Source organism: Piliocolobus tephrosceles, chromosome 9 (genome assembly GCF_002776525.5).
Source record: "Piliocolobus tephrosceles isolate RC106 chromosome 9, ASM277652v3, whole genome shotgun sequence".
Classification (NCBI taxonomy): Eukaryota; Metazoa; Chordata; class Mammalia; order Primates; family Cercopithecidae; genus Piliocolobus; species Piliocolobus tephrosceles.
In genome coordinates, this window is record NC_045442.1 from 84,383,372 (window position 1) to 84,403,646 (window position 20,275).

General features: G+C 34.2%; 1 protein-coding gene across 38 annotated transcripts in view; it reads right to left on the reverse strand.

Annotated features, from left to right (window-relative positions):
• The window catches only part of PTPN20 (protein tyrosine phosphatase non-receptor type 20), a 92,361-nt gene that overhangs the window by 29,706 nt on the left and 42,380 nt on the right, over positions 1–20,275 (reverse strand). For 12 of the 38 annotated variants that reach the window (XM_023230181.1, XM_026446791.1, XM_026446812.1 and 9 more), the window contains 2 exons: positions 7,466–7,617; positions 4,540–4,630 (listed from right to left, as the gene is read on the reverse strand). The exons of 14 other annotated variants lie outside the window; for them this stretch is intronic. Coding sequence is in view for 21 of the 24 variants with exons in the window: in XM_026446791.1 (XP_026302576.1) it covers positions 4,540–4,630; positions 7,466–7,617 (243 nt within the window). In the remaining 3 variants the exon portion in view is untranslated. The remainder of the gene's footprint in view (positions 1–4,539; positions 4,631–7,465; positions 7,618–20,275) is intronic. 12 more of the 38 variants (XM_026446800.2, XM_026446797.1, XM_026446802.1 and 9 more) reach the window with 1 other exon arrangement.

A 20,275-nucleotide genomic window follows, 5' to 3' on the forward strand; every position in this document is an offset into this window, starting at 1 on the left:
CCCGATGGATTGGATTGGGCACACTCAAAGAGCCTCATTTTATCTTAATTAGCACTTTAAAGGTCCTATCTCCAAATCAGGTCACATCTGAGGTACAAAGGGCTGGAACTTCAACATATGAATTTTGGGAGAATTTAATTTGGTTCATAACATACAGTATATACTCTTTTGACTGGCTTATTTCACTGAGTAAAATTATTTTAAGATTCATTCATGTTGTTCAATGCATTGTCAGTCATTTTTTATTGCCTGGTTGCATTCTATTATGCAGACATACCACAATTTGTTTATCCACTCTCCCGTTGATGGGCATTTGCACTGTTTCCAGTTTTTGGCTATTATAAGTAAAGCTGATATGAACATTAATATATAAGTCTTTATGCAGACATATGCTTTACTTTCTCTTAGGTAAAACATATGAATAGAACTGCTGAATCATATGGTAGGTATATGTTTAACTTTATTAGAAACAAACTCCATTTCATTGTAGTGAGCATAAAATGGTATCACATTATGGTTTTAATTTGCATTTTCCTAATGATTTATAATGGTGGATATCATTTCATGCATTTATTTGCCATCCATATATCTTCCTTGAGAAGTGTCTGCTCAAATCTTTTGCTCATTTAGTGTTGGGTTATTTGTCCTCTTCTTGATTTGTAGTAATTATAGATTATGAATATAAGTTTTTGTGATATAACTGTTTTGCATGTATTTTTCTTCCAGCCTGTTGCTTTCCTTATTGATTTTATAATAATATGCTTTGAAGAGCAGAGATTTTTTCTTATTTGATGAAGTCCAATTTATTTTTTTTCTTTTACAATTTGAGGGTTTTGTGTCCTATTTAGGAAAAAATTTGCCAAACCCAAGAGCAGTAACATCTTCTCCTAGGGTTTCTTTCAGAAGTTTTATGTTTTTAACTCTAATGATAGATCTATAATCTATTTTGAGTTAATTTTTATATAAGTTTTGAGGTAAGAACCAAAGTTCATTTTTGGTATATGAATACGCAACTGTCCAGACGATTTGTTGAAAGATTATCCCTTCCTTGTTGTCTTGCATTAAATTTAGATATTATCATCTTCCCTGTTCTTCTCACATGAGCATACAGAGCACTCAATGAGAAATATGTAAACATGCTCTGAAAAGTGAGAAGCTAACAGAAACCTAAGTCATTACCTTTATCAGTTCTGAGTAGATCCCTGAGAGACAGACAAGTAACAGAAAAAGTATTAGGCCAAGAGTTGGAGAACCTGTGTGACTTGCTCTTTTATTAGCCTTCAAAATGCTTTGTAAGTTGTGAAATGGTAAAGAAATGGAAGATATTGTCTTTATACCTAAAAATTCCTATACTACAAAATAAAGGCCATTCTTGCTTGGCATGATGGTACGGGGCCATAAATATGACCATGCAAGTTGAAACCATACAAAAGAATCTTAATAATCAATAGGAAATACTATTCTTGTTTCATGACTCTTAAATTTTTTTGTGAAATCATTAAAAACTCACTTATTGCTGGCTATATATATAGAGAGAAGCAAAAAATAGCAAGACTAACATTTATTTCGAACATTGTAATTTAAAACATTAGAAATATTGGGAATTAAAGCATTTAATTTGTTTTTTTTTTTTAAAAAAAAAAACTTACCAAGAGTAGTTTGAACAGTGTCTGCCTCTTCTTTTTATTGTATAACTTACAATACAGAGTGAGTATTTTTTCTATGTCTAGGCTAACTTCTAAGTCTGGATCAGTTTCCACCTTTTATCCTTGGCGCTTATATTGTTGTGAAATAGCTCCAAAGTTTCTTCCTTTAATGTCAAGTTTTTTGCCATCATTGCTTCCCCTAGGTTGCCTTTATCTTTTTCCTCACAACCACTTTGGTCATTCATGTTGGTGAGTTCCCCTTCCACAGGTGCCTTAGGCTGCAACTCTAGAGTCTCTTGAGCAGTAGCAGTGTCAGCATGTCCCTGGTCAGCTAGTTCTTCTATAATTCCATTCAAATTTCATTCCCAACATGATCACTTTTTGTTTCTTTACTGCAGTTTCATCTCTCTCAGCCACATCTCTCTCTCGATTATACATTTTGGTAAAAGGTCATAGGGGTTTACCATTGGGAGACGAGAAGACAACACAATCAGATGCTTTGCTGTGTGTGAAATGAATAACAGGCTCACAGTTACCTATCACTGACATATGTTGAAAGAAGTAACATTTATTAGTCACTGGTCATGATGCACATCTGTTATTTACATAGGGACTTGTGGACTAAAGTGCTAGCAAAGATGCTTATTGCTTTAGGCAATTACTTGCAGTGAATATATTGTGGTAACTAAAATGTGCATTGTATTGTTGTGGGACTGGTATTATTTAGTTAAACACAGTAACCGATATTGGAGTATATTGAAGCCATGCAAAGTGAAGGCTGCCTGTATTTGTAGTGTTCAAAGGTGTGTGAATTCATCCATTTAGTGTTCTCAGCATTTGAAGATGACACAACAAATTACTTCTCTAGCTTTCTTGATGTGAATCTTCAGGAACCTTTTCTATAAAGCCAAGAAATGTGTGATTTTAAAAAACCAAAGAGTTTTTTATGATGGCCACTTAAGTTGACTGAATTTCAGATTAGATTACACTGTGTTATGAGGTGGATACACCAATGGGCCTTTAGGTAGAATATGGTTGAATTACAGTTTCTTTTCTTTTATGAAAAGCAGAAAGTTTCACATAACTTTCCTTACTTTAATGGTTTAACTTTATTTTTTATTATCTTTGAATTTCTTAGTTGTAACTCTTTTGATATCCAGAATAAAAACTTCAAGTCAGATAAAATATTATGTGTACCCTCTATTGTAAAATGAGCTTCTTACAATCCCGAGGGGCTAATTATTAAGGCATGTTTGCTTTTAGTCTCCTGGAGGGCAAACTGCACATGCAGGAATAGAAATTATGAAATTTGGACCTTTGACATTTTGGAGAAGCAACAAATTATTAGCATTATTTATTAAAATGTTTAATCATGGTTCATTACTCTGATTTCAGAAGTATTCACCAATGTACTTCTCCACACTCTCCCCACAGAAGATAACAGAATAGATTATTTTAACCATGTTGGAAATGTATTTATTGTTTTTTATAATCATAAAGTTATTTTCAATTTTAATAAACCCACTAAACATGAGGTATTTATCTAATGACAGCAGTCACTGCATTCCACTCTGGTTTTTATAATAACTATCTCAAGTCTAGTAGGAGAAACAAAAATGAAAACAAATTAAAATATGGTTTGGTAGAAGGGGAGAGTGGTTATGGTTACAAGATGCTAAGAAACTACTGGAAAAACACCAAACCTAGCTTTAAGGAAAATAAGAAAAGCCTGTTGGAGCTGCTTAAGAAAGACAGCAGGAACTGCCTCAGCAAAGAAGGGATGAGTAGTTCTTTCAAGAACTGCAGTTTAAGAGGCATAACAACCAACAAACAAAAAAAGAATTACTAATTCTAGATAGCAAAAGAAGTTCTGTGGGAGAGCTAAGGCTAGAGAAGCAAACAAGTGAAATTCATATGCCATGTTAAACAACTGTACCATGACAGTAACAAAGAGCCAAGAAAGAGCTTTAAAAGAAAAGCTGCATGTTCTGACTTGCATTTTAAGGAAATCTCCGTAGCTTTTGTGAAAGATCAGAAAGTGAGTCAGTAAAGAAGACCGTAACCAGATGAGAGTTAAAATGGGCTCAGACTAAGTCAGCAGCTGTGGGAACTGAGAGATGGGGGAGGACCCTGGAGGTATTACAATCAACTGACTCCCTATTTTCTGGTTTGAACTTGGTGATTACGTAAGATGTAAAATATAAGAAGAGGGTTAAGTTGGAGGAAGCAAAATAGTAAATTTAGTTTTGAAAAACCTTGACTCTGAAAGGAATGTGAGTTATGGAATGAGATTTCCTGCCTAAGATTAAAATTGCGTTGTTGTGTTTTGATTCTGCTCTTTGAATGGCCTGAGATGGATAACTCCTAAGAGTAACTGAGTGGGGAGAACAGAGAAGGTGCCACTACCCTCCCGTCAACACTGGGAAGCAGTTAAGGCCCTGTGGAGACAACCAAAAGGCAGCCTCCTGTTGGAGAGCAGATTAATAGCTTTATTGTCCAGGATGAAGGATGCAAATAGCTTTTTTGAGTGTCTAAACAAAATAGCCAGAGAAGGTGGTTAAGGCTTTGGGTACCAAAAGTGGTGTATGACTCAGACTATTGGATTTTGTTTTGGAAGGCTCATGCTCTGAGAAGCAGCAATATATGAGAACAAGGCTGAAGGACTGCTGTAAAGGACCCTGTGACAGTGGCTGAAGGATGTACCAGAAAGAGAGGAACTGACTCTCTCCTATGTAGCACATATCTTAGAATCTGCCCAGGTCACCTAGTGCTATGTGCCAGAACTCTTCATCATAGTCACAGGCCAAAATGTCTCATACAAAAAGCCATACAGTGCCCTTTTCACTTTTGCTAAATGTAAACAGGAAAATAATCAAAACCATTTTTAGCTTACTTGGAAGAATATCTCGGTATCTGTTTTTCTCTCTGTTGCTTGGTTGATTCCCAGAGTTGAACTCACCAGGCAGATTCTTCAGTTCCAAAGCCTTTAAAAGGTTAAAAAAATAAATAAATAATAAATTGTGTATTTACTATAACCAATAAACAAGAAAAAAAATCTGCCTTTGTTTAGTGCTCATGATCCTTAAACCCCATCTGACATGACCTGCTATTTAATGTGTTTTGTGTTAAGTTAGATCCCCATTTTAAAAGTACTATATAAAATATCTCAAATTTAGATGCCCAATCAATGAGTTGCTTAATAAGAAAATGTTAAACTTTCTGGAGATACTTCCCATTTGAACTTCATTTTGTTCTTCTTTCATAAAAAAGGAAATACAGGCTAATCACTTCTCCCAACCTACCCACAGATCTATCATTTTACAAATAAAAATAACAAAATAACAATAACCGAAACATGTAAACAAAAAATATATACAAACAGTCTCACAATTTACCCTTCCCCTTTGAAGAAATTATAGTTAGGACCCTAAGAATCCTTCCTTTCAAAAAATTTCTTTACCAAGTGTGAATTCAACAAACACTTATTAAGCATTTAGTAGGTACCTGGCCCTGTTTCAGACACTGGAATACAGAGATGAATTGATAATGGCCTCATCCTTAAGGAGTGAACAGAGTAGTTAGAAGACACGTAATCAAATACCATGTGATCAATGTATGGAGATACTAGTAAAAATGACAGCACTAGATTGCACCTAAAAGTCAAGAAGAAAAGCTCCTAAAGATGAAGTAGCCCTTGAACTGGGCCTTAGTGAGTCATTGGAAGTTAGCATATGAAAAACAGTGTGTACTTAGAAGGAAAGAGGAGAGAAGGTGAAGGGGTGGAAATAATGGAGGCATAAGCATCCCTTTGGGAAACTGTGACTAATATGGTAATAGGAGCACAGAGCACATGATCTAGTCCAACAACAGACTAAAACTACAAACAATCTTGTTTCTTATACAAATGAAATTAGGAGGTAGCTAGTCATACTCTAGTAGAATATTTGTGGAGAAAGCCTGAGAATCTATATATTTTCAAAGCTCTTGGGTAACTCTTGTGTAGCCAACCTAGCAACCATGGGGAAGAAGGAGCCTGTGAAGGTTTTAAGTAGTATGATAAAATGATCAAGTCTTTCTAAAATTAATTAATGAAATTCATTAATTTTAGAATTAACAATTCTAAAATTAATCTGGAAAAAAATCTGTAGGAAGAATGAAAAAAAATTTCATAAATGAATAATGATGGCAGATGAGTCTCATTAGATGCTAAAAGATAATATGAAGCTATGCTAATTAACAGAGTAATATCAATAAAGGAATAAGAAAATCAGTAGAAAAAGTCCAAGAATAAATTAAAATATATGTAAAGCTCTAGTATATGATAAAAGTGGCATTTTGCATCACTCAAGGGAAGTTCCAGGAGAGTCTTGGGACAACTGGATAGTTATATAATGCTGAGTCCCTATCAAACATCTTATACCAAATTAAATTCTAGCTGCATCAAAGAGTTAAATGCTTAAAAAATCATAAAAGTACTAGAAAAAAACATGAAGTAATTATTACAATCCTGGAGTAAAAGAAGCATTCCTAAAGAGCACCGAAAAGCCCCAAACCCCGAAGCCCCAAAAGAAAAGATTGCCATATTTGACCACTAAAAATCAGCTATCTCTTCATGGTAAACAGGCATGTGTGTGCAAGTGTATGTGAACCTGTGTGTAACACAAACAACAGCAGAAAAAATACTACATGTAAGACACAAAAAGGCATAATTTTTTCCTTAAAGAGTTAGTATTCGGCCAGGTGCGTGACTCACGCCTGTAATCCCAAAGGGCGGATCACTTTAGGTCAGGAGTTCGACGCCAGCCGGCCAACATGGTGAAACCCCGTCTCTATGAAAAATACAAAAATTAGCCAGGTGTGGTGGCAGGCACCTGTAATCTTAGCTACTCAGGAGACTGAGGCAGGAGAATCGCTTGAACCTGGAAGGCAGAAGTTGCAGTGAGCTAAGATCACACCATTGCACTCCAGCCTGGGGGACAAGAGCGAGACTTCATCTCAAAAAAAAAAAAAAAAAAAGAGTTAGTAACCAATAAGAAAAAAAAAATAGAAAATGGGGCAAAGGATTGAAACTAGCAGTTCTCTGAAAATATAAAAGGCTTAAAAACACATGGAAAGATATTCTTTTGTTCTCAAATAAAGAAATACCAATTAAATAATCAATAAGAAATAATTTGTCATTTAAGAGATGAGAAAAGATCTAAAAAATTGATAGACCAAGATATTAATATTGTCTTTCTAGGAATTTGTTCTAAAAATATTTAAATATATGCATACAGTATATGAAGAGAGATGACTGCTGTTCATAATAGCAAAGACTAGAACAACCTAAATGTCCAAGTGTTGCATGGTAGTTAATTATATGGATAAGAACCTTAATTTCAGAAATTAAATATTATAAGTATGTTAATTTTGAAAATTAATTACCATATAATTACTATGCAACACTTAAAAAAATGAGATACTGCTATACATGCTGATAATATATTTGGAAATTGTATCTAGGTGGAAAACAAATTTAAGGATTTAAAGTGCATTCCAACAAATCTTTTAAAAAGTGTGCATGACAAAATGACAAAATGAATAGTGTAAAGGGATCCTAGAAAGTCTTGAGAGAAAGAGAGAGACTTTCTATTTTATATCCTTTTATGTTATTTGGCTTTTATTTCTAACCATGTACATCTATTACTTTAAAATATATATAATATTTAAAAGTAAAAATAATGTACTAAAACCAAATAAAGAAAGAAAAGAAAAGAAACCCTCTGGCAATGATATAAAAAAAGAAATCACATATAGACTTTTGTTAAGAAAATATTTACCATAAATTCCTGCATGATATCATATGCTCCTGTTTTTTTCTCAAGCATTTTCAAACAATCCTTGATGGCTGTTTGCTCATGAAAATTGAATATTAATGGCCGAATCTGAGCCAACTGATGTAGTTCCCCTTCAGAAACAATTTTGTGCATATCTAAGGAAGAGAAAAATTCACATATGTAAGTCACTGGTATATATGTGAAGGGAGATTTTATTTTTGTTTCTGTTTCTCTTAAAGGCACAACCATTTAAGGGTAAAAAGAAGTTTATTTTTCCACAGGTAAAGAGTACATTACTTTGAAAGAGGCTTCCTTTGGAAAAATCATGGCTATTTACACCTTGAAATTATACAAAATCCACTGTCCTTGGAGAAAACTGTTCAGTGCTATAAACATAACAGATGCTGTGTATTGAGAAGTGTTCTGTTTTATAATATGAATTGGGTATATGGATTGACAGTTATGCCAAGGCAAGAACGTACAAGGCTTAGATTAGGAAAAAGAGAACTTTTGCCTTCCCTGGGACCAAGTGTTTGGAAGTTCCTAGAGTCTGAGATGTGGGGATGTGGAGAGTTCACGTCCTATTTCATTACTCTGAAGCAGATTGAACATGAACACACACACGTGCACACACACCAAGGATGGAGAGAATCTATGCAATGTAATTAATAAGACTGAATAATGGATACATATGGACACTTGTGACCAATAATTGGGGAGAACATTCGATTAATATTTAATAACATATGCAACCTTTTTATTTTTAAAATTATGATCTTTTAGGTCATGTTGACAGTCAAGGTTCCAAATATCTGAAATTTTATACATCATGTCCACTGGCCAAAATGCAATAAATCTAGAAGCCAACAGTAAAAGAATATTTTAAAAGCTTCAAAATTTTGAGGTAAGATGTTCAAGTAAAACAAGTTCTCATGATTTCTTTGCAAAGCCAAATAACGTGAACAATAATCAAGTTAATACCAGCAAAAAGATATACACAAAACAATACAGAAAAAAAAAAGAGGTGGACATTTCTAAGAAACTGCACATTCCTGGGAAGCACATCTTGTCTTGGAACTCCACTATATACAGAGGCTCTTTGTAGAGTTGGAAGTGAGGGCTCTTGGTTGGGATAGACAGGCACAGAAATCCTAAAATTTCTCACAAATTTCCCTAACCTTAGTATGAAAGGAAGTCTAAGCAGGCTAGAAGGGGAAATAAAATTCCCACCAGATTAGAAGCCATTTTGATCATCTTTGATCCTCAACAGGAAAACCTTTAGACCTTCACATTGTGTTCCATCTTTGCTAGTACAAAAGCTGAGAGAATGAAGAGAGAAAAAAAATGAAAATGTAGAATGACTGGAACAAACCCTGGTATTGACTCCCCAACACTGATTCTACCCTCTGGTTAGTTAAAGCCATTTGTCATCATTCCACAGTAAGATCCTTCCAGTGAATAATTCAGAAATGGGTAGTTGATTTGCGCCACCCATAGAAACAGGCTGGTCTTGTAAAAAAGAGAAGCAAATCTCTCTTCTACCATCATCCCTCTGTACAGACATAAACAAAGAAGCATAAGGACCTAATTATTATAGTCTGCCCTGTTATGGCCACAAAAGGAAGGAGTATAGCAAATGTGAAAAACATAAAGAACCTATGTTCTTGGTGACATTAGCAACTGATCGTACTGAACCTGGAATCCTTCCTATCTCTGGACTTCCATTATGGTAGAAAATACATATCTTTATCATTAATATCATTCTGAACTTGGTCTCTTTTTCTTGTAGCCTGGTCCAAGAAAGGTGAGGTTTCAGCTGTAGATCATAGGAATCATTTCAGCCAGTTTACAGAAAGGGATTTGATCTAGCTATTTGGTGCTTGTATCACCATTGGGTGGGCTTGAAGAGCAGATGCCTTTCTCATTATGATCCAAGAACAACACTGCATAATGGTCTGCCAAGAAAAGTTCTGTCTCTACTACAATAGGAAACTGAGGAAGTTGGAGATCATTCTTTCTAGCCACCGGCTCCTGGATGACACCACTTGAGCAACAATGGAGAAATGAGAAAGTCACTACCACAACTGTTGGCTCTAATAACACATCACCTTACCTATAATGAGGACCAAGAACGCCAAGCCTGCTATGATGCATAGCAACAAAATGGATGTCTCTCTAAATATTTACATCTTGGCTAAGTGCATATGATTAGTGAAGCCCAAATAAGCTACCAGGAAGTCTTGAAAATGTAATTTTTCATTTTTCTGCCTGTGCCATATAGGAAGGTACACTAGGAGAAGGGTATGATTGATATTGAGTAAGGGCATCTATGATATCTGCTTAACATTTCAGCCACACCATGCCCTTTGAGTATCCTGCTCCTTGGTCCCTACCCCTTCAACACACTTATCATTGTCCTCAGGCAAAATAAAAAATGCAGCCCTCCAAAATATAGTTTACAGGGGGAAGATAATGAGATCCAAATAAAAATGGAAATCAAGAAGAATTCATTCCTGCTCAGTCAACAAAATCGAAGAGATAGAAAAAGCTATACATGTTCATAACAAAATGCAATAAAACATGAAACAGAAAAAATAATAATATAATATAATATAGCATGCAGAATGATTTTTAAAATCCATTCTAAAAAGGAAGATAAGCTTAAAAAGGAAAATTCACTGTGTACGCATCATCTGTCAAAAGAAAAAAATAAATTATTTTAAGTAAGAGTTCACAAGGAGATAAGAAAACAATAGAATGAGGTAAAAATTAGTTTATAAACCTAGGAAAATAAAAGTAAAACTCAAAAGTACATAATTATAGCAATTTATAATTATATCAAATTCTGCAAGAAACAAAGCAGACAGTTCAAAATCGACTTATTGACATAGGACAAAGGCATGTGTACATTTATTAATGAAGACAAGAAAGGTTTAAAAACAAACAATGAAAAGATAATGCATGTGAGGACCTCATCAGAGGCTCAGGAGAAAAGTTGGAGACAGGGTGAGGAACTTGAGAAATCCTCCTTCGTGAGGCAAGCTTGGGAAGGGGAAAAACAGCATCCACAGGAATGGCACAAAGCATGTCCAGAATGCTTTTCCCTATTTCCCTAATGGACCAAAAGCATAAGAAGCTGGGGAAAGGCATGAAACTCTGTCATCCTCAAGGCATGAGTGAAGACTCATTAACATTGGGGGTAGGGAAGGGAGAAGAACATCCTGGACTCAGGCCATAAGACATTCCCTACCCCTGGAGAATGGACAGAATAACAAAGAAGGTACCACCTGAGGCCTTCCTAAGACTGAGGCTGAACAAGGACATCAAAGAATGTCACCTCCAACCAGGCTGGCAAGCAAGGTAATCATAAGTAAGAGCTCTGTACTGCTGGGAATTAGACAAGATCATGGAGAAGACCTTCTCTGAGGCGCATGTACAATGGGAAGAGCTAAAGCAGAGGGTGGAGTAAACACTGAGGCAAATCCTCTACATGCAAGGTAACACTGGAGGAATTTGAAGCCGGTGGTGTATTGAGGGTAACCACAGTAACATCAAATCCAAGCCCTGCTGCATTACTGAATAAATTGATGCAACTTCTCACACTGAAGGGCTACCAAAAAAAGAGGTATGTCCATCCCTATGTACCTCAGCATCTAGAACTTAGGTAAGAAATACTACAATAGCTCCTCTTTATCTGCAGGGGATATGTTCCAAGACCCCCAGTGAATGCCTGAAACTCTGGATAGTACTGAACCTGACTGTCATCAACTGAAACATATTTTTGTTCATGTCTTCCACTCATAAATTTAATGCCTTTTCCATCTTAAGTAAGCATGTATCATGCACTGTGGCCATAACTTTGGCACTTCTGATGTGCAACAGCAAAACTTAGACAGAAGATTCATTCTTACCATAGGTCTAAGCAACTTTAGCATATGATTTTTTTTCTTTCCTTATTAAGTCAAAAACTTTCACCTTTTCATGTAAAGAAAGCACTTTACAGCTTCCCTTTGGCATATCCAAACTGCCAGCATTACTGCTCTTTGGGGTCATTACTAAGTAAAATAAGAGTTACTTGAACACAAGCACTGTAAGGCCAAAACAGTAGATCTGATAACCAAGATGACTACTAGTTGGCTAACAGGCAGGTAGCATATATAGCATGAATATGCTGGACAAAGGGATAATTCATTCCCAGGCAGGAAAAAGCTAGACGGTATGAGGTTTCATCACACTGCTCAGAATAGCGTACAATTTAAAACTTACTGTTTATATCTGGAATTGTCCACTTAACATTTGTAGTCTGTGGTCGACTGCAGGTAATTGAAACTGTGAAGAGTGAAACCACGGATAAGGCATTTTTACTTCCATCTCTAGACTATACGATATCCAGTTTTCAACCAAAAAATTATAGAGTACACACAGAAGAAAAAGAGAAAAAAGTTGTCAAGAGACAAAACAATCAACAGAACCTGGAGTTACAAGTTTATTTTGTAGAAAATAGCTACAAGAAATATTTTCGTAGAATTTTTTGTATAAAAGCTACAAGAAATATTTTTTTAAAAACAGATATATAACATATGTTAAAACTGTCAAGTGATGAATTTAAAATAGTGATAATCAAGGTGTGAAAAGTCAGTAGGAAAAGTAAACAACATACATGAACAAATGGAGAATTTCAATGGAGAAATGGAAGCCATAAAAAAGAATCAAGTGGAAATGCTTAAAGTAAAAAAATATTGTAAGAAATTAAGCACGTTATTGATAAGCTCATCAGTAGATTTTACAGAGGCAAGAAAAGAATTCATGAATTACAAAATAAATCAAGAGGAATTATCCAAATTAGAACACAGAGAAAAAAGGTAGATGAGTGGCGGAGGCAGAGAAGAAGAGATCATCCAAGAACTACAAGCCAATATCAAACAGACTAATATATTATACTTGTAAATGGAATCCCAAAATAGAAGAGAAGGAGAATTGGGCAGAAGAAATATTTGAAAAGATAATAACTGAGAATTTCTTCCAAAATGAATGAGACACCAAGCCTCAGATCCAAAAGCTCATCAAAAACAATATAAGCCAGAAGACAACTGAGTGACAACTTTAATGTAATCAAAGAAAAAATCCACACAAAGAAATCAATATTTCAGCAAATACATGACTAATTATAAAAGCTAGTATTCTTGTAACAATAATGTGTAACTTCACTTTTTCTTTTCTACATGATTTGTGATAACATTTTTCTAAATTTATTAGTCTAAAAATAAAAAACTGTCATAACTTTAGATTGTAAATCCACATTTTGTTTTCTACATAGGAAACTAAAGCATTAAAAACATTATTTTTATGTTTTGGGACACATAATATATAAGAATGTAATTTTGTGATAACAAATGAAAAAGGTGGGGGGCAGAAATGTTAAAGGAGCATAGTTTTTTGTTTTTTGTTTTTGTATTTTACTGAATTAAGCTGGCATAAATCTAAATTAGAGTGATAAGTTTAGGATGTTAAATATAATGCCCATGGTAACCACAAAGAAAATAGCTAAAAAATATATATAAAGGGAAGTTTTAAAAAATTTAATTTTTTTTTTTTTACAAAAGGCAACTAAATACAAAAGGAGACAGTAAGGCAAAATAAAAAAATGAAGAACAGAAAAGCTATAAGAAATATTTTTTTAAAACAGCAAAATGAGAGAAGTCCCTCCTTATCAGTAATTACTTTAGATGTAAATGCATTAAACTCTCCAATTGAAAGAGAGATTGGCAGAATGGATTAAAAAATAAAAACATGACTCAACTATACACTGTCTACAAGGGACTCACTTTAGATCCAAAGACACAAATAGGTTAAAAGTAAAAGAAATATTCCATGCAAACAGGAACCAAAACAGAGCATGAATAGCTATATTAATATCAGATAAAATCAAATTATTCTACTACAAAGACACATGCACACGTATGTTTATTGCGGCACTATTCACAATAGCAAAGACTTGGAATCAACCCAAATGTCCATCAGTGACAGACTGGATTAAGAAAATGTGGCACATATACACCATGGAATACTATGCAGCCATAAAAAACGATGAGTTTGCGTCCTTTGTAGGGACATGGATGCAGCTGGAAACCATCATTCTTAGCAAACTATCACAAGAAGAGAAAACCAAACACCGCATGTTCTCACTCATAGGTGGGAACTGAACAATGAGCTCACTTGGACTCGGGAAGGGGAACATCACACAATGGGGCCTATCATGGGGAGGGGGGAGGGGGGAGGGATTGCATTGGGGAGTTATACCTGATATAAATGATGAATTGATGGGTGCTGATGAGTTGATGGGTGCAGCACACCAACATGGCACATGTATACATATGTAACAAACCTGCACGTTATGCACATGTACCCTAGAACTTAAAGTATAATAAAAAAAATAAAAAAAATAAAAAAATAAAATAAATTTAAAAAAAAGATTTTAATTTTAAAAAATTAAAAATGATAAAGAAGGACATTATATATCAGATTCTATATAAAAAGTTCAATACAGCAAGAACATATAACAATTATAAACATTTATGCACCTAATAACAGGTAATCAAAATACATAAAGCAAAAATTGACAGGAATGAAGAGATAAACAGTTTTATAACAATAATTGAAGACTTCAATATCCCATTTTCATTAGTGGATAGAACAATCAGACAGAAGAAGAGGGAGGAATTGAACAATATAATAAACGAAGTATATCTAACAGATACATACAGAATCCTCTGTGCAACAACAGACCTCATATTCAAGAACACATGTAATACTTTGCATGTGTTAGGCTTTAAACTAAGTATCAATCTATTTTAAAAGATTAATATCACAAAGAGTATCTTCTCCAAATACAAGAGATAAAATTAGAAATCAAATATAAGAAAAACTGATAAACTTACAAATTTGGGAAAATTAACATATTTTTAAAATTCCAATGGATCAAAGAAGAAATTACAGGGGAAATTAGAAACATTTAGAAATGAATGAAAATGTAACACAACATATCAAAACTATGGGACACAGCAAAAGCAGGGTTAAGGGGGGAATTTATAGCTATAAATGCTTACACGAATAAAACAAGACCTCAAACTAGCTTTACAACGTAAGGAATTACAAAAAGAAGAACAAACTAAACCTAAAGCTAACAAAAGGAAGGAAATAGTAAAGATTAGAGCAGAGGTCAAAATATAAAATATAAAAAAGAGAAAAATCAATGAAACCAAAAGCAAGTTCTTCAAAAATATCAACAAAATGATGTGATGAACCTTTAATTAGATAAACTAAGATAAAAAGAGAAAAGAATCAAATTACTGAAATCAGAAATAAAAATGAGGACATTACTACCAATTCTAAAGACACAAAAAAGATAAAGGAGTACTATGATCAATTGTATGCAAAAAAAAAAAAAAAAAAAAAAAGCTGGATAACCTCAATGAAATAGACAAATTTATAGAAACACAAAACCTACCAAAACCAAACCACAAAGAAATAGAAATAGACCTATAACTAGTAAGGTGATTGAATAAGTTATTAAAATTATCCCAAAAAAGTAAGCCCTGAATCCAATGGCTTCACTGGTAAATTCTACCAAACATTTAAAGAACTAACACCAATACTTCTCAACTGTTCAAAAAAATTAAAGAGTAGGGAACACTTCCTAACTTATTCTATGAGGCCAGCATTATCCCAATATCAAAGCCAGACAATTACCCTACAAGAAAAGAATATTAAAGGCCTATATCCATCTTAAACATTGATGTAAAAATCTTCAACAAAATAGTAGCAAAGCAAATATTCAGCAGCATATTAAAAAGATCAAAAGACTATATGGGATTTATTATCGGAATGCAAGGATGACTTAACATCCTTAAAATCAAGGTGATACAACACATTAACAGAATGAAAGGGGAAAAAAGACATGATTATCTCAATTGATGCAGAGAAAGTATTTGACAAAATTCAACATCCTTTCAAGGTTATATTCTTTTTTTTGACAGAGTTTCACTGTTGCGCAGGCTGAAGTACACTGGAGAGATACTGGCTCACTGCAACCTCTGCCTCCTGGGTTCAAGTGACTCTCCTGCCTCAGACTCCAAAGTAGCTGGGATTACAGGCACCTGCTACCACGTCCAGCTAATTTTTGTACTTTTTCTTTAGTAGAGACATGTGATCTGCCTGCCTTGGCCTCCCAAAGTGCTGGGATTACAGGCATGAGCCACCATGTCCGGCCTATTTGTTTGTAGAAAAAAAATTCAACAAACTAGAAACATAAGGAAGATACATAAACATAATAAAAGTTATATATGGAAAACCCACAGCAAACATAATCAATGTTGAAAGAGTAAAAGGTTTTCCCCTAAGATCAGAAACAAGGCACAGATGCCACTTTTGCCACTTCTACTTAACATAGTATTGGAAGTCCTAGTCAGAGAAATTAGGGGAAAAAAGAAATAAAAGGCATCCAAATTGGGGAAAACAAAAAGTAAACATCTCTGTCTGCAAATGATATGATATACATAGAAAATCCTAAAGATGACTGGATTTTACACACATACACACACACACACACACGCACACAGAGTTAAAAAAAAATTCTGTAAAGTGGCAGGATAAAAAGTCACACACAAAAATCAGTTGCATTTACATATACTCACATGAACCATCTGAAAATGAAATTAAGAAGACAATTTCATTTACAATAACATATAAAAAGAAATAAAATACTTTGAAATTAGCCAAGAAGGGAAAGGGAAAGATTTGTACAAAGAGACCTACAAAACATTGCTGAAAAAAAATTAAACAAATATATCTCATGTTCATGGTTTGGAAGATTTAATATCATTAAGATATCAGTACTAACCAAAACGATCTACAGATTCAATGCAATCCTTATCAAAATCCCAATGACCCCTTCTGCATAAATAGACAAACTCATCCTAAAATTCATATGGAATTTCAAAGGACCTAAAACAATCCTGAAAAATATGGGGAAAAAAAAGACTCCCACTTCTTGATTTCAAAACTTACTACAATACTACAGTAATCAAAACAGTCTGGTATGGGCATAGACAGACATATAGGCCAAGGGAATAGAAGAAAGAGTCCAGAAATAAAACCCAATGATTTTCAAAAGTTGTCAAGGCCATTTAATGGGAAAAAAACAGTCTTTACACAAATGGTGCTGGGAAGCTGGATATCCACATGCAAAATAATAAAATTGGATCTTTACCAAATGCCATATACAAAAATTAACTCAAAATGGATCTGTTACCTACATGTAAAAGCTAAAACTATAAAACTCTTACAAGAAAACATGGCAATAACTTCACGATGTTGGATCTGGCAATGATTCCAAAGGTACAAACAAATTTTTAAAAATATAATTAATAATACTGACATATATATTTAAAATGGTTAAGATAGTAAATGTTATGTTATGTAAAGTTTACTACAATAAAAATAATTTGGAGAAAATACCACTAAGTAACCCGTAGATCAAAGAGGAAGTCACAAGAGAAATAGGAAGACATTTTGTTAAAAATGTATAGATTTTAATTTTTAGAAGAGTTTTATATTAAAAAAATGAGCACATAGATTTCCCATATATCCCCTGCCAAAGTTTCACTTACTATTAATGTTTTACATTTGGGTGGTACATTCATTAGTATTGAACCAATATTGATACATTTTTGTTAACTAAAGTGCATACTGTATTTTGGTTTTCTTAGATTTCCTTAATATCTTTTTACTGTTTCAGGAGCCCATCTAGGATAAAACATTGTATTTAGTTGTCAGGTCTCCTCGGGCAACTTTTGGCTACAACGGCTTCTCAGATTTCCTTGTTTTTGATGACCTTGATAGGTTTGAAGAGTATTGGCCAGGTGTATTCTTCAATGCCTTACTATTGAAATTTGTCTATTTTTTTTCTCATGATTAAGACTGGGGTTATGGGTTTTCAGGAATAAGATCACAGAAGTAGAGTGACATATTTATCCATAGTATCAAGGGTATATTCTATCAACATGATGTATGATAGTTGATGGTGACCTTGATCACCTGGCTGCAGTAGTGTTTATTAGTTTTCTCTACTATGCAATTATTCTTTGTACTCCTCTGGCCATACTGTACTTTTTGAAAGAAAGTCAATATGTGCAACCCACACTTAAGAGTTGGGAAATTATGATCCACTTCCTTTAAAATTGAATACCAGTGTAATTTATCACAAATTCTTCTGCATGGGAGATTCGTCTCTTCTTTCCCATTTATTAACATATTTAATCATTTATTCATATCAGTATGAACTCATGGAAGATTAGTTTATACTTCATACTATAATCCACTGCTACATTAGATTGTTGTTCAAATTGTTCCATCTTTTGCTACTTAGAATGAGAAAACATTATAAATTGAATGAAAATAAAAACACTTCAAAATGTGTGGGATGTTGGCCGGGCGCGGTGGCTCAAGCCTGTAATCCCAGCACTTTGGGAGGCCGAGACGGGCGGATCACGAGGTCAGGAGATCGAGACCATCCTGGCTAACACGGTGAAACCCCAGTCTCTACTAAAAAATACAAAAAACTAGCCGGGCGAGGTAGCGGGCGCCTGTAGTCCCAGCTACTCGGGAGGCTGAGGCAGGAGAATGGCGTAAACCTGGGGGGCAGAGCTTGCAGTGAGCTGAGATCCGGCCACTGCACTCCAGCCTAGGCGACAGAGTGAGACTCCGTCTCAAAAAAAAAAAAAAAAAAAAAAAAAAATGTGTGGGATGCAACTAAAGCAGTACTTACCGGAAGATTTGTTGTATTAAATGCTTGTACTACTGTTGCCCCTCTGTATTTGCAAGGGATTGGTTCCAGGACCTCCCACGAATACCAAAATCCTTGGATGCTCAAGTCCTTTACATAAAATAGCATAGTATTTGCATATAATCTAAACCCATCCTCTCTCTCAGATACTTTAAATCACGTCTAGATTACTTATACCTAATACAACATAAATGCCATGTAAATAGTTGCCATACTATATTTTTAAAATTTGTAATTTTTTTGTTGTTGTATTGTTATCTTTGTTCTTAAAATATCTTTGATCCACAGTTGGTTGAATTTGCAGATGCAGAATCTACAGATATGGAGGGCCAGTTGTATTTATGAAAAAGAAATATATCAATAATCTAAGTTTCCACCTTAATAAATTAAGAAAAGATAAAATAAAATCCAAAGCAAGAAGGAAAAATAAAAAAAAGCAGAAATCAATGAAATTGAAAACAATGAGAAAGTAAGTGAAACTAAAGGCTAGTTCTTGGAAAATATCAATAGAATTGATACAGTCTCTAGCCAAACTGATCAAGAAACACAGAACAAAGACACATTTTGTGTAATTAAAAAAAAGAGAGGTGATCAATGAAGATAAGACATTAAAAAGTTAATAAGGGAATATTACAAACAACTCTAGTGCCATACATTAGACAACGTACATGAATGGGACAAATTCACTGAAAAATACAAACTGCCAAAGCTCATTAAAAAAAAAAGAGAGAGACAACCTAAATAGTCCTATATCAATTAAATAAATTGAATACTGTTGTGGGCTGAATTGTGTAACCCCCCCCCCAAAATATATACATACTAAGTCCTAACTCCCAGTAACTAAATGTGACCGTCTTTGGAGATAGGGTCTATAAAGAGATGATTCAGTTAAAATGAAGTCATTAGAATAGCCCTTAATGTAATGTAACTGGTATCCTTATCAGCAGAGATAAGACACGGATATACACAGCAGGAAGACCATGTGAAGACACAGAGGAAAGAGGGCCACCTGCAAGCCGAGGAGAGAGGCCTCAGAAGAAATCAACTTTGCTGACACCTTGATGTTGGACTGCTAGCCGACAGAACCATGAAAGCCATTCTTTGATACTTTGTTATAAAAGCCTCCCCCCCAAAAAAAACTAACACAAATATGTATTTAAAAACCTCACAAATTCCAGGTCCAGTTGGCCTCACTGGTGAATTTTACCAAACATTTAAGGAAGCGATACTACCAATTTTATACAAACTTTTCCAGAATATTGAAGAAGAGAAAACACTTCCAAATAATTTTATAAGGAAAGCATTACTCTGATACTAAAACCAGAAAAAGATATCACAAAAAAGAAAATTACAGATCAATATCCGTCATGAATATAAACACAGAAAAAGTCTTCAGGAAAATACTAGCAAATCAAATCGTAAAAGATAAAAACAATATTATACCATGACCAAGTTGGGCTTATCCCTGGAATGCAAAGCATGTTAGATATTTGGAAATCAACCAAAGTAACTCATCATATATCAACAGGCAAAAAAAGAAAAACTATATGATCATCTCAATAGATGCAGAAAACGCATTTAACAAAAGTAAGAGCCCATTCATAATAACTCTTCAGGAAACTAGAATAAAAGGAAGGCTCCCTTAATCTGATAAATGGCATTCACAAAAATCCTACAGCTAACATAATACTTTATGATGAAAAACAGAATGCTTTCTCCCCAAAATGGAGAATCTAGAAAGATGTCCACTCTCTTTCCTCTTATTCAACATTGTACCAAAGGTTAATGCTAATGCAATAAGTCAATAAGTCAAAAAAAATAAAAGGAAGGAAGGAAGGAAGGGAGGGAGGGAGGGAGGGAGGGAGGAAGGAAGGAAAGAAAGAAAGAAAAAGAAGGAAAGAAAGAAAGAGAAAGAAAGAAAGAAAGAAAGAAAGAAAGAAAGAAAGAAAGAAAGAAAGAAAGAAAGAAAG